Raw genomic sequence first — 13,307 nt, 5'->3', positions numbered from 1 at the left:
CTCTGTAGTGAAATGTAACTGCTGCACAATTAATAAAACTGTAATGTTAAGTTTTAACTGCCTGTGAGATCCTAGAATCTCAAGACGAGATTAAGCGTAAGGCAACAGTGATGAAAAGTGGACTCATTTTAGATCCTTATTCAATATTTAATTTGAAAAGCAAAATAAATGAAATTTCTCAAAAATTAATACTTTTTAAATAAGTAAATAAAATTATTTTTTTTGCCAAAGTTTAACCAAATAATTATGCTGTGATTTTTTTTTGCATAAAACTTTTTGCAGTAAAACTAATAAGCTTCCTGAGAACATTTTTTTATTATATAGATTTAAAAAATTGTCATCAACACAGAACACAGTTACATATAATTTCTAAGACCATGCATAATGGGTATCTTTTAAAAATGTACATTTAGACAACTGAGTGTCTATGTCAGCTCTTCAAAAGTTCGTGGCCTTTAGAACAGTTGGATCAAAATGATTCAGACGAGAAAAAAATACTAAACTGAGTTATGCCTTGCCTAAATTCAACAGCTAATCATTAAAAAATAAACTATTTTCTGTAGAGAACATAGATTTAAAATAAAAATTAACAATCACATTTATTTTTAGTTTCTTATAGAAATACATATGGGGAAATATAACTTCTGTGAGAAATCAAAGAGAGGTCACTTATGAAAGTAACGGCATCTAAATTCCCTTTATGGAATAATAAATTCAAAAATAGCATAGGTTTGAGATTTAATAATATTAACTTTATTTAATAGCTATGTTGAACACCTACTAATTAAAAATTTAATGAAAATAAATTAAAATGTCAATATTTTCTGGTGAAAATGTCAAGTACTACACTGAAATGTTATAAATAAGGTTCAAATCTCAAAAGACTGGAAACGTTTTATAGAAGCAGCCGTTATACTTACATAGTCTCCGCAGAACATTTTGATGATTGAGGTTAACTTCAGAGTAAAACAAAAGAGTTTTAGTAAGTGATCAGTTGCATAGGCTTGTCTTCCTATGGAGACAAAGAATCGAGGATCACGGTTCAAATTTATATGTCTACTGTTCACCTCAGTCTCTCGGGAAAGAAAATATAGGGTCAATTCATGTCTCAAGATACAGTATTTACCCTGAGTTATCAGTCATAGGTGACCAGGTAGGAATATTGCACAAAATAAATAAAACCTCTGGTCCTGTGTTGATTTAAGGAACATACATTAGCCAACCAATGAAAGAAGTGTAATCTTTAGAAAAAGCAGATGACTTATGGAAAGGCAAGTTGATTAGTCACAAAGTTAATGATTTATTTTCTGCTTTACCATTTTTAGATAATCTTCCTGGTACTCAGGCCCCTAGCTTCATGTTTCAAATTGCTAAGTTCTATGTGCATCTATATTATTAAGTATTCTTAACTACCGTGTATCTGGTCATAAATTAAAAAAAATAATATATTTAGGTCAGAATTGAATACACAGCAATAAGTCTTTGGAGAAACTATAAATTCATTATCATTTTCGGACTTCATATATATTTTCATTTTACTATTTAATTTTATTACATTTTAAGGAAATAGTTTTAAAAATACCTTTAGGGATCCCTGGGTGGCGCAGTGGTTTGGCGCCTGCCTTTGGTCCAGGGTGCGATCCTGGAGACCCGGGATCGAATCCCACGTCGGGCTCCCGGTGCATGGAGCCTGCTTCTCCCTCTGCCTATGTCTCTGCCTCTCTCTCTGTGACTATCATAAATAAATAAATAAAAAATAAAAAAATTAAAAAATAAATTAAAAAATAAAAATACCTTCAAATTCTAATGAATTGTTAGGAAATGTCTATCTCCTAAGTTTCAAACATTATTCCAGATATCAAATAAACATGTATTATATCATTCTACTGCCATTTATTGAACAGCACAGAATTCATTTAGTCTATAAAATTTTTAAAAAATTTTGAAAGTGAATTACAGGTAAATAATTTTTCATTGAAAGAACATAAAATTAAAAAAAAAAAAGAACATAAAATTACAGTAAGTATCAGTGGAGCAGCTTCCATAACTACTTTGCTCAAAATCAGTCTACTGTTAAAATATGGATGAAAATCATTAAGCAAGATAATGCAATGTTTACTATGAGCAGAAAAATATATCTGGGGCATTCAATTCATAAGATTCTGATTAATTTAATAATATACTTGGTACCATGTTATGCCTGCTCATGAAAAAGTTACAAAAAATGAATCATTCTGTGTATATGTGTGTACACGTGTTTGTACGTGTGTCTGTATTTATGTCTGAATTTGTCTTGTGTTTTTTCTGTGTGTATGTAAAGAGCATATAGTAATTACTAATAACTTTATACTTGCATGTATACAGTTCAAGGTTAAAAACAAAGGAAAATTTATTTTTCAACTAAAAATATCATTTTCTTTCTTTCTTTAAAAAAAATTTATTTATTTTAGAGAGAGAAAGAGAGAGAGGAGCACTTGGGGGGAGGGTCAGAGGGAGAGGATCCTTAAGCAGATGGCAGGGAGCGTGGACCCTGAGACCGGGCTTGATCCCAGGACTCCCTGGGTTCATGACCCGAGCTGAAATCCAGAGTCACAGAGTCAGCCACCTAACCAAATGATCCACGCAGGTTCCACCATTTTCTCTGTTATGGTTATTTTTAAAAGTTGTGTGATTTGTGGCTATAATTATAGACTGTGTCAGCGTGAAATGAAAATTTTCAAAATATTTGAGACAAACATATTTTCTCTAATATTATCAGATAATTGAGAGAAAAGAGATTTGGTGATATTTCCTACTTTCCTTCTAGATGATGATTATTTTATTTTTATTCATCATTACTTTGCGACTTAGCTTTTTTTTTTAATTTATTTTTTATTGGTGTTCAATTTACTAACATACAGAATAACCCCCAGTGCCCATCACCCATTCACTCCCACCCCCCGCCCTTCTCCCCTTCTACCACCACTTTTTAAAAAATAAACTTAGTTACAACGATGAGGTCTGGGATTTGCTTAAAACATTTCATGTGAAAAAGGCGTGGGGAATGTTAATTCAGTATCACAAAATCTTGAAAGTTGTTCAAGAGATGGCAGTGCATTAGATAATTCAATTTTTGTTTATATTTGAAAATTTTCATGATAATTTTTTGAAGTTTAACTTATTTAAATATGATTAAAATATTTAACATATGGAAAACAAGAAATGCTAACAGTAGTTACTAATAGTAAAAGTTATAAAGCTTTTACTCTATATTAGGCACTGTTTCAAGCAAATTTACCCATATAAGTGAATTTAATTCTTACAACAACTGTATAGGTTAGGCGCTATTACCTGTATTTTCATGAGGAGAATATTGAGGTACGATGTAGTCAGAAAATTTGCCCAAAATCATACCCTAAGAAGTGCTTCAGTGGAAATTTGAGCTTAGGTAGTCCAACATCAGAAACTATAACCTCAATGTCTATGGTATAAAGATATTCTGTTAAATAAATAAGAAAAAAAACCCCAAAAGATAAATAAATAAGACAGGAATTACATAGAACAAAATTTAAAAGCATATTCTTGATTCAAAGGTATTTATATTTTAGTAGATGGGTAAAATTCATAGTATATAAGGTGAGAAATGATAAATGCCATAAGCAGGTTATGGAAACTATGGACAATTTCATAAAAAGCAAATTACTTTTGGCTGTGAGAAAAGCAAAAAGTAGCATTTGAAATACAAATTAGAAGGTGGGAAAGGGTCTTCCCGCGCAGAAACGGAGAAACAAACACTTGGGGGTAGAGGAGGGAGGTGGAAGGTCTGAAGTGTGTACCGTAATTGTATTAATTCTAAATTTGACTTTGAAGAGTGACATATGGCCTATACCAAATTTTTCCTGTTACATTTATTTGAGTTAAAATTCAACCTTATAGTTACAAAGGAGGAATACTAGCAGCGTTCAATATATTGGAATTAACGTTGTCCCTGGTCACAAATCAGCACATGCTGGATCAGAGAGGAGATAAGCTAAAACTGTATAAAAAGACAGAATGACTTCGAGGCCAAAAAGACATGCTTGTAACCTGTCAAAGTCAATACTTAAAAAAAAAAAAAAAAAAAAAAAGAAAAGCGATAAATCCAAAGGCAGGTGGGTTAGTTAGACAAATGGGGCAAATATTGGTTGTACCCCACTAATAATTGCTTAAGTTAGAGGTGCGGTGGCCTGACACTAGGTGTGGTGTAGGTTATTGTTTTTACTGTACTGATCATTTGATTTCTTCATTTCTGGTACACGTATATACTCCGCTGTTCCTTTGATTTGGGGCTGAGCCATGTGACCAGCTCCACCTGATGGATTGTGACTTGGGGGTAGCATGGTATGGCTGAGCACAGGCTTTTATTATTTATTTATTTATTTATTTATTTATTTATTTATTTATTTATTTATTTATGTTGCAAATTAAATTTTTTTTTTTTTACATCTTTGCATCAATGTTCCCACATCCGTATCCATTAGATCCGTGGGATTAGATCCTTTTTTTTAGTTTTTTTTTTAATTGGTGTTCAATTTGCCAACAAAAAGCATAACCCCCAGGGCTCATCCTGTCAAGTGCCCCCCTCAGTGCCCGTCACCCAGTCACCCCAACCCCCTGCCCACCTCCCCTTCCATCACCCCTTTTTCGTTTCCCAGAGTTAGGTGCGCAGGCTTTTGGATACCTGGAGGTCTTCTGCTGGTCTGGTCTGCGGCTTGTGCTCTCCGGCACCTTCTCTCCAGAAGGGCAGACACGCAGGTGAGAACCCAGGGGCAGCAGGCCTCAGGGGCGCCTCGGCCTCTCGATTTGCAGTAGGCATCGAAGGCAATCCTCACCTGGGCAACGTTCACCACTGCATTCTGGCTGGAGGCAATTCAACCTTGACCTTATGAATCTGTTTTTTTTTTTTTTTTTGGAAAATTATTCACTAGGCGATCATCTAGATAAAATTTGAATCCCTGTGTAGTATGTCATACCAAACAATCATGTAATCCTCCTAGGAGCCAATTTTATATATCCTTCACTCCATTTATTAGCAAATACTTATTAAGCAACAGATACGTGCCTAGAAAGGCACTAGGTGCTTGGGGTACTTCACTGAACAAGACAAAGTTTCCTTCCTTGTGCTGCTTATATATATCAATTAATAATTTGGGATTTCAATTTTATACATGATTCCAAAAAAGGCTTATTAATGTAGGTTGTTTGATATAAATTTGTCTATACTCGTATAATAATATTGCCTCCTTGAGCACTACAAAAATACCTAAAAATAACAATTGTGAGAAGATGGCTGTAAATAGAACAAATTTCTTTTCCAGTTCAACAGTGGTTTTTAAACTGTTTTGTCTCAATATTCCCTAATGATTTTTTTTAAAAGACTTTTATTTATTTATTTAAGACAAAAAGAGTGCTGAGCAGGGATCTTGAGTGAGGAGGAGAGGGCTTGATCCCAGGACCCTGAGCCAAAGGCAGACACTTAACTGACTGAGCCCCCCCAGCGCCCCTTCCCTAATGAGTTTTGGAGAATTATGTACATCTTTATCCTTCTAAAAGGTGTTGTATAAATATTTTTATTCAAGATTAGATAGCTGCAATGTATCTTTCTAATCTTTGAAAAGCCTCCGCTGATATCCCAATACCGTAGCAATTCCATCCCCTCTGTCATTAAAAAAACATATAATAAGCCCTTAACAGTTGCTGTTGTGCATCCTTCCTCGGCCTCTCTGACCTCCTATTTCCATCCATTTCCCTTTCAGATGTCTGTCCTGAAGTGTAATGTATGTTTTGGAAAAGTCGTCTTATTAAATTACGTGTGTACATTTTTTTTCCTCTGAGCTTGCCTGTGTAGGTTTCCATTTTCATTTAAATCTGTAAGCTACTCGTTCCTTTCCCCTAATCTTTGTTATTTTTATAAACAGCTTTATATGATCTACAATTAACCACATCCATCTAAAGTGTGTTATTTGATAAGTTTTGAAGGTATATACATCTGTGGAACTGAAACCAAAGTCAAGATTCAAGACATTTTCATCCCTCACAAAGGCGTTCCCGATCTTTGTGTCGTTTCTTCCTCCATCTACCTCTTGCCCTAGGCAACTACTGATCTGGTTTTCGCAACTCTGGATTAGTTTGATTTGTTGAGAATTTCATAGAAGTGGGATTGTAGGCTACGTATTCTTTTTTGTCTGGATTTTTCCAGTAGAATATTTCTGGGATTGATTTCATGTATATATCAAGTGTTCATTCCTGATTATTGCAGAGTAATATTCCATTGTGTGGATCTGCTACATATTATTCACCCATTTACCTGTTGATCACCTGGCGGTCACATAAGTAAGGATGCTTTTATGCCAACGCTTGACATTATCACCTCTTAAAATTTTAGTTTTATCAGTGTGGCTGTACCACACTGTGCTTCGCGCTTGCAATCCCCTTATGACCAAGGAGACGGAGTGTCTTTTCATATACCAAATGGGCATTTTTACATCTTCTTATGCAAGTTGTTCAAATCTTTTATCCATTTTCCAACTGAGTTGATGGTTTCAGTGCCGAGTTATAAGAGATCTTTTTTCTTTATCATCTTCAATTCACAAATGCATGCTTTAAGTGCGTGCCTTGTCTTTCCATTTTTGAAATGATGTCCTACGAATGGGAAATTTTTCTTTATTTCTAATTAGTAATTGGACAAAGTCCACTTAATAATTTTTAGATTCATGCTGTTTGTGTCTTAAAAGGTTTTTGCCTACTCCAGTGTCACAGTGTTTCTTTTAGAAGTTTATGGTTACATTTCCTACAGGAGATATGATCAATACTCATATTTTGTATGATGTAAAGTACGAGTCATGCTTTATTTTTTCTTTCCCCCCATAGGGAAGCTCAGATTTACAGCTCCATTTGTTTATAAGATTTTCTTTTCTCCGTTAATATATCCTGACACTTGAGTCAAAAATTATTTTACCATATATGTATTAATAGGCTCTGCGTTACACTTTCCTTTCACCAATATTACACTGTCTTAATTAATATCAAATAATGTGATTTTTCACACTTGATATACTTCTCTTTCTCCTACTCCCGTTCTTCTTTCTCCGCTGCCTCCTTTTTTAATTGTGTGGCTCCTGTGCATTACTTCCATTATTTTATGAGTTTTAAAACAGCCTGCCAATTTCTTTTAATTCGGATTGTACTGAATTTATGGGTCATTTTGAGAAGAAATGATCCCTATACAATATTTAATCTCCAAATTCATGAACACAGTATATTTCTCATTTATTGAAATGTACTTTTTTCATGGATATTGTGTTGGTTTTAGTTCATTAATTTTATTTTAATTTTATTAAAAGACCTCACATTTTCTGATTCCATTGAAAATAATATTATATTTGGTATTTTATTTTACAGTTATTTAGTACTAATAAATGGGTATAGCATTGATTTGTATATATTTACATTGTGTTCTATGACCTTGCTAAGTTAATTTGTTAGTTTTTTCAGCTCTTTCATAAATCTTTAGGATATTCTACATAAACAGGTCAGTTTGAAGAAAAAAATATAATTTTTTCTCCTTCCTTTCCAATCTGTATTTTTAAAATTTATTTTTCTCTATTTTCTTGGCTAAGAATTTTGAATAAATAGTAGAGTAGGCATCCTAAACTTTTATGAATCCTAGGAGGGAGTATTCAGTTTTTCATCATTAAGTATATTACCTAATGTATATTTAAATATACCTTAAAAGATATATTTTCAGTCTCCTATTCATAGTGTACCGAGAGGTTTTTTTTTTCATCATGAATGTTTGGTGGATTTTTAAAATTTCTTTTTTTGAAACTATTAAGATAATTAAATGAACTATTTCCTTTATTGTATCAATATATTGAGTATAGTAATTTATTTTGAATGTTAAGTTAACCTTTATTCCTGCAAAAAATTCTGCTTGGCCACTATGTATTGTGTTTTTAATATATTGTTGAATTTAGTATTCTAATATTTTCTTTAAAAATTATATCTAATATTCATAAAGGATAAAATATTGGTATTTTCTTTTTCTTTTTTTTAATATTTTATTTATTTATTCATGAGAGACACACAGAGAGGGACAGAGACACAGGCAGAGGGAGAAGCAGGCTACAAGCAAGGAGCCTGACATGGGACTCAATCCCAGGACCCCGGAGTCATGCCCTGGACTGAAGGCAGATGCCCAACTGCTGAGCCACCCAGGTGCCCTGGTATTTTCTTTTTCATAATAGATTTGTCTAGCTTTGTTATCAGAGGAATAATGACCTTATAAAATTAGTTATGAAGTGTTTCTTTTTCATCTAATTTTGAAAGAATCTGTGTAATATTAATATTATTTCTTTCGGTAGTAGTTGATTGATTTCACTAGTGAAGCCATACTAGTCTGGATTTATTCTTGGTAAAGTTTATTCCTATTATGGATTTAATGTTAAGCTACTCAAATTTCAATCTTTTCTTATTTTTATCATTAACATAAATTAATGTATTTTTTAATTTAAATTCAATTAGCCAAAATATAGTGCATCATTAGTTTCAGATGTAGTGTTCAAGAATTTATCAGTTGCGTGTAACACTCAGTGTTCATCACACCACGTGCCCTCCTTGATGTCCATCACCCAGTTACCCCATCCCCCCACCCACCTCCCCTCCTGCAACCTTTAGTTTGTTTCCCAGAGTTGAGTCTCTCATGGTTTGTCTCCCTCTCTGATTTCTTCCCATTCAGTTTTCCTTCCCTTCTCCTATGATCTTCTGTAGTGTTTCTTATATTTCCTACATGAGTAAAATCATGTGATAATTATTCTCTCATTGACTTATTTCACTCAGCATAATATCCTACAGTTCGATCCACATCAGTGTAAATGTAAGTATCCTTTCTGACGGCTGAATAATATCCCATTGTATACATAGACCACATCTTCTCTATCCATTCATCTGTTGATGGACATCTCAGGTCCTTCCACAGTTTGGCTACTGTGGACATTGCTATCATGAATTTTGGGGTGCAGGTGCCCCTTTGGATCACTACATTGATATCTTTGGGATAAATGCATAGTAGTACAATTCCTGCGTCATAGGGCAGCTCTATTTGTAACTTCTTGAGGAACCTCTACATTGTTTTCCAGAACGGCTGCTCCAGTTCACATTCCCACCCACAGTGCAAGAGGGTTCCCCTTTCTTCACATCCCTGCCAACATTTGTTGTTTCCTGCCTTATATTTAGCTGTTCTGACTGGTGTAAACTGGTATCTCATTGTAGTTTTGATTTATATTTTCCTGATGACAAGTTATGTGGAGTATTTTTTCATGTGCTTGTTGGCCATGTGTAGGTCTTCTTTGCAGAAATTATCTGTTCATGTCTTCTGCCCATTTCTTCACTGGATTATTTATTTTTTGGCTGTTGAATTCTTTATAGATCTTGGATTCTAGCCCTTTATATGATCTGTCATTTGCAAATATCCTCTCCCATTCTGTAGGTTGTCTTTGAGTTTTGTGGACTGTTTCTTTTGCTGTGCAGAAGCTTCTTATCTTGATGAAGTCCCGATAGTTCATTTTTGCTTTTGTTTCTCTTGCCTTCGTGGATGTATCTTGCAAGAAGTTGCTGTGGCCGAGTTCAAAAAGGGTGTTGCCTGGGTTCTCCTCTAGGATTTTGATGGAATCTTGTCTCACATTTAGATCTCTCATCCACTTTGAGTGTATCTTTGTGTCTGGTGTAAGAGAATGGTCTAGTTTCATTCTTCTGCATGTGGATGTCCAATTTTCCCAGCACCATTTATTGAAGAAACTGTCCTTTTTCCAGTGGATAGTCTTTCCAGCTTTGTCGAATATTAGTTGACCACAGAGTTGAGGGCCCATTTCTGGATTCTCTATTCTGTTCCATTGATCTCTGTGCCTGTTTTTGTGCCAGCACCACACGGTCTTGATGATCACAGCTTTGTAGTATAGCTTGAAGTCAGGCATCGTGATGCTGCCAGCTTTGGTTTTCCCTTTTTAACATTCCTAAGTCTATTCAGGGTCATTCTAGTTCCATACAAATTTTAGGATTAAGGGATTGCATTGAACATGTAAATTGCCCTGGGTAGCATAGACATTTTTCACAATATTAATTCTTCCAATCCATGAGCATGGAAAATTTTTCCATCTCTTTGTGTCTTCCTCAATTTCTTTCAGAAGTGTTCTGTAGTTTGTACAGATCCTATACCTCTTTGGTTAGGTTTAGTCCTAGGTATCTTATTCTTTTGAGTGCAGTTGTAAGTGGGATTGATTCCTTAATTTATCTTTCTTCAGCCTCAGTGAATAGAAGTTCAACTCATTTCTGTGCATTGATTTTGTATCCTGCCACGTTGCTGAATTGCTGTATGAATTCTAGCAATTTGGGGGCGGAGTCTTTGGGATTTTCCACATAAAGTACCATGCCATCTGTAAAGAATGAGAGTTTGACTTCTTCATTGCCAATTTGAATGCTTTTTATTTCTTTTTGTTGCCTCATTGCTGAGGCTTGGACTTCTAGTACTATGTTGAACAATAGTAGGGACAATGGACACCCCTGTCATGTTCCTGATCTTAGGGGAAAAGCTCTTAGTTTTTCCCCTTTGAGAATATTTGCTGTTGTCTTTTCATAGATGGCTTTAGTAATGTTGAGATATGCTCCCTCTATCCCTGTACTATGGAAAGTTTTAATCAAGAAGGGGTGCTGTATTTTGTCAAAAGCTTTTTCTGCATCAATTGAGAGGATCATATGGTTCTTTTCTTTTATTAATGTGGTGGTTCAGGTTGATTGATTTGTGAATGTTGAACCAACTTTGCTGCCCAGGTTCCCACTTGGTTGTGGTGAATAATCCTTTGAATGTACTGTTGGATCCAATTGTCTAGTATTTTGGTGAGAATTTCAACATCACGTTCGTCGGGAATATTGGTCTGTAATTCTCCTTTTCTCATGGGGTCTTTGGTTTTGGGGTCAAGGTAATGCTGGCCTCATAGAACGAGTTTGGAAGTTTTCTTTCCATTTCTATTTATTGAAACATCTTCAGAAGAGTCGGTATTAGTTCTTTTTTAAATGTTTTGTAGAATTCCCCTGGGAAGCCATCTGGCCCTAGACTCCTGTTGGGAGACTTTTGATTACTGTTTAAATTTCCTTCCTGGTTATGGGTCTGTTCAGATTTTCTATTTCTTCCTGTTTCAATGTTGGTAGCTCGTAAGTTTCCAGGAAAGCATCCATTTCTTCCAGATTGCCTAATTTGTTGGTATATAGTTGTTCATAATATGTTCTTAAAATTGTCTGTATTTCCCTGGTGTTGGTTGTGATCTCTCATCTTTCATTGACGATTTTATTAATTTATTTTCTTTTTGATAAGTCTGACCAGGGGTTTATCAATCTTCTTAATTCTTTCAAAGAGCCAGCTTTTAGTTTCATTGATCTATGCTATTGTTCTTCTAGTTTCTATTTCATTGATACCTGCTCATATTTATTATTTATATTCTCCTGCCTGATTTATGCTTGGTTTCCTATTCTTCCTCTAGCTCCTGTAAGTGTAAGGTTAGCATGTGTATTTGAGACATTTCTAATTTTTAAAAAGAGACTTGTATTGCTATGTACTTCCCTCTTGGGATCGCCTTTCCTGCATTCCAAAGGTTTTGAACAGTTGTGTTTTGTTTTCATTTGTTTGCATGAATTTTTAAAATTATTAAATTTCCTGATTGACCAATTCATTCTTTAGTAGGATGCTCTTTAACCTCTAAGTGTTTGGTTTTCTTCCAAATTTCCTTTAGTGATTGGGCTCCAGTTTCAAAGCATTGTGGTCTGAAAATATGCAGGGAATGATAGAAATCTTTTCATATTGGTTGAGACCTGATTTGTGACCCAGTATGTGACTCTTTTGGAGAAAGTTCCATGTGTACCTGAAAAGAATGTGTATTTTTTTGCTGTAGAGTGGAATGCTCTCTCTATATTTGGAAGTCCATATGGTCCAGTGTGTCATTCAAAGCCCTTGTTTCCTTGTTGATCTTCTGCTTACATGATCTGTCCACTTCTGTGAGTGGGGCATTGAAGTCTCCTACTACTAGTGTATTATTATCAATGTTTGTTTCATTTGATTATTAATTGGTTTATATAATTGGCTGCTCCCAAGTTAGGACCATAAATCTATATAATTGTTGGATCTTATTGGATAGACCCTTTAAATATGATGTAGTGTCTCTGTTCATTCATTACTACAGTCTTTGTTTTAAAATTTAATTTGTCTGATGTGAAGATTGCTACTCCAGCTTTCTTTGAGGTCCATTAGCATGATAAATTGTTCTCCACATCCTCACATTTTAGGCCTAAAGTGAATCTTTTGTTGGGATGCCTGGGTGGCTTAGTCATTGAGCATCTGCCTTTGGCTCAGTTCATGACCCTGGGGTCCTGGAATCCAGTCCCACATCGGGCTCCCCATATGGAGCCTGTTTCTCCCTCTGCCTGTGTCTCTGCCTCTCTCTCTCTCTATCTCTCATGAATAAATAAAATCTTAAAAAAAATAAAATGAATCATTTGTAGACAGCATATGGACAGGTCTTGCTTTTTTATCCAATATGATATCCTGCATCTTTTGATTGAGGCATAGCCGATTTACATTCAGAGTGACATTTAAAAAATATGCAATTAGTGCCATTGTTTTACCTGTAAAGTCCCTGTTTCTGTGGGTTGTCTCTGTTTCTTTCTGGTGTATGTTACTTTTGGACTCTCTCTTCTCTTACAAGATCCCCCTTATTATTTCTTGCAGGGCTGGTTTAGTGACATATTCTTTTAGTTTCTGTCTGTCCTGGAAGCTATTTATCTCTCCTTCCATTCTGAATGACAGCCTCGCTGGATGAAGTATTCTTGGCTGCATGTTCTTCTCATCAGGACCCTGAATATGTCATGCCAGCCCTTTCTCGCCTGCCAGATCTCTGCGGAGAGGTCTGCTGCCTATCTAATGTCCCTGCCCCTGTAGGTTAAGGAGTTCTTGTCTCAAGCTCCTTTCACAATTTTCTCTTTGTCTCTGAAATTTGCAGGCTTCACTATTATGTTAAGGTGTTGATCTATTTTTGTTGATTTGGGAGGGGTCTTCTCTACCTCTCGGACTTGAGTAACTGTTTCCTTCCCCAGATTAGGGAAGTTTTCAGCTATGATTTGCTTCCATATATCTTCTATCCTCCCTTCTTTCTTTTCCCTCAGGAACCCCAGTAATTCTAATATTGTTTATTTTCATGCCATCACTGATTTCTTGAAGCCACCCCTCATGGTCCATTGTTTTTCTT

At 35.1% G+C, this 13,307-nt stretch overlaps 1 protein-coding gene across 1 annotated transcript in view; it reads right to left on the bottom strand.

Annotated features, from left to right (window-relative positions):
- The window catches only part of ANXA10 (annexin A10), a 98,930-nt gene extending 97,839 nt beyond the window's left edge, over positions 1 to 1,091 (bottom strand). The window contains exon 1 of the mRNA XM_038559158.1: positions 921 to 1,091. Coding sequence (XP_038415086.1) covers positions 921 to 938 — 18 coding nt within the window. The 5' untranslated portion in view covers positions 939 to 1,091. The remainder of the gene's footprint in view (positions 1 to 920) is intronic.
- Positions 1,092 to 13,307: the final 12,216 nt, after the last annotated feature.

This window comes from Canis lupus, chromosome 15 (genome assembly GCF_011100685.1).
Source record: "Canis lupus familiaris isolate Mischka breed German Shepherd chromosome 15, alternate assembly UU_Cfam_GSD_1.0, whole genome shotgun sequence".
Taxonomy (NCBI): domain Eukaryota; kingdom Metazoa; phylum Chordata; class Mammalia; order Carnivora; family Canidae; genus Canis; species Canis lupus.
Note: the sequence above shows the minus strand (reverse complement) of the source record. Positions and strands in the feature narration are given on the sequence as shown.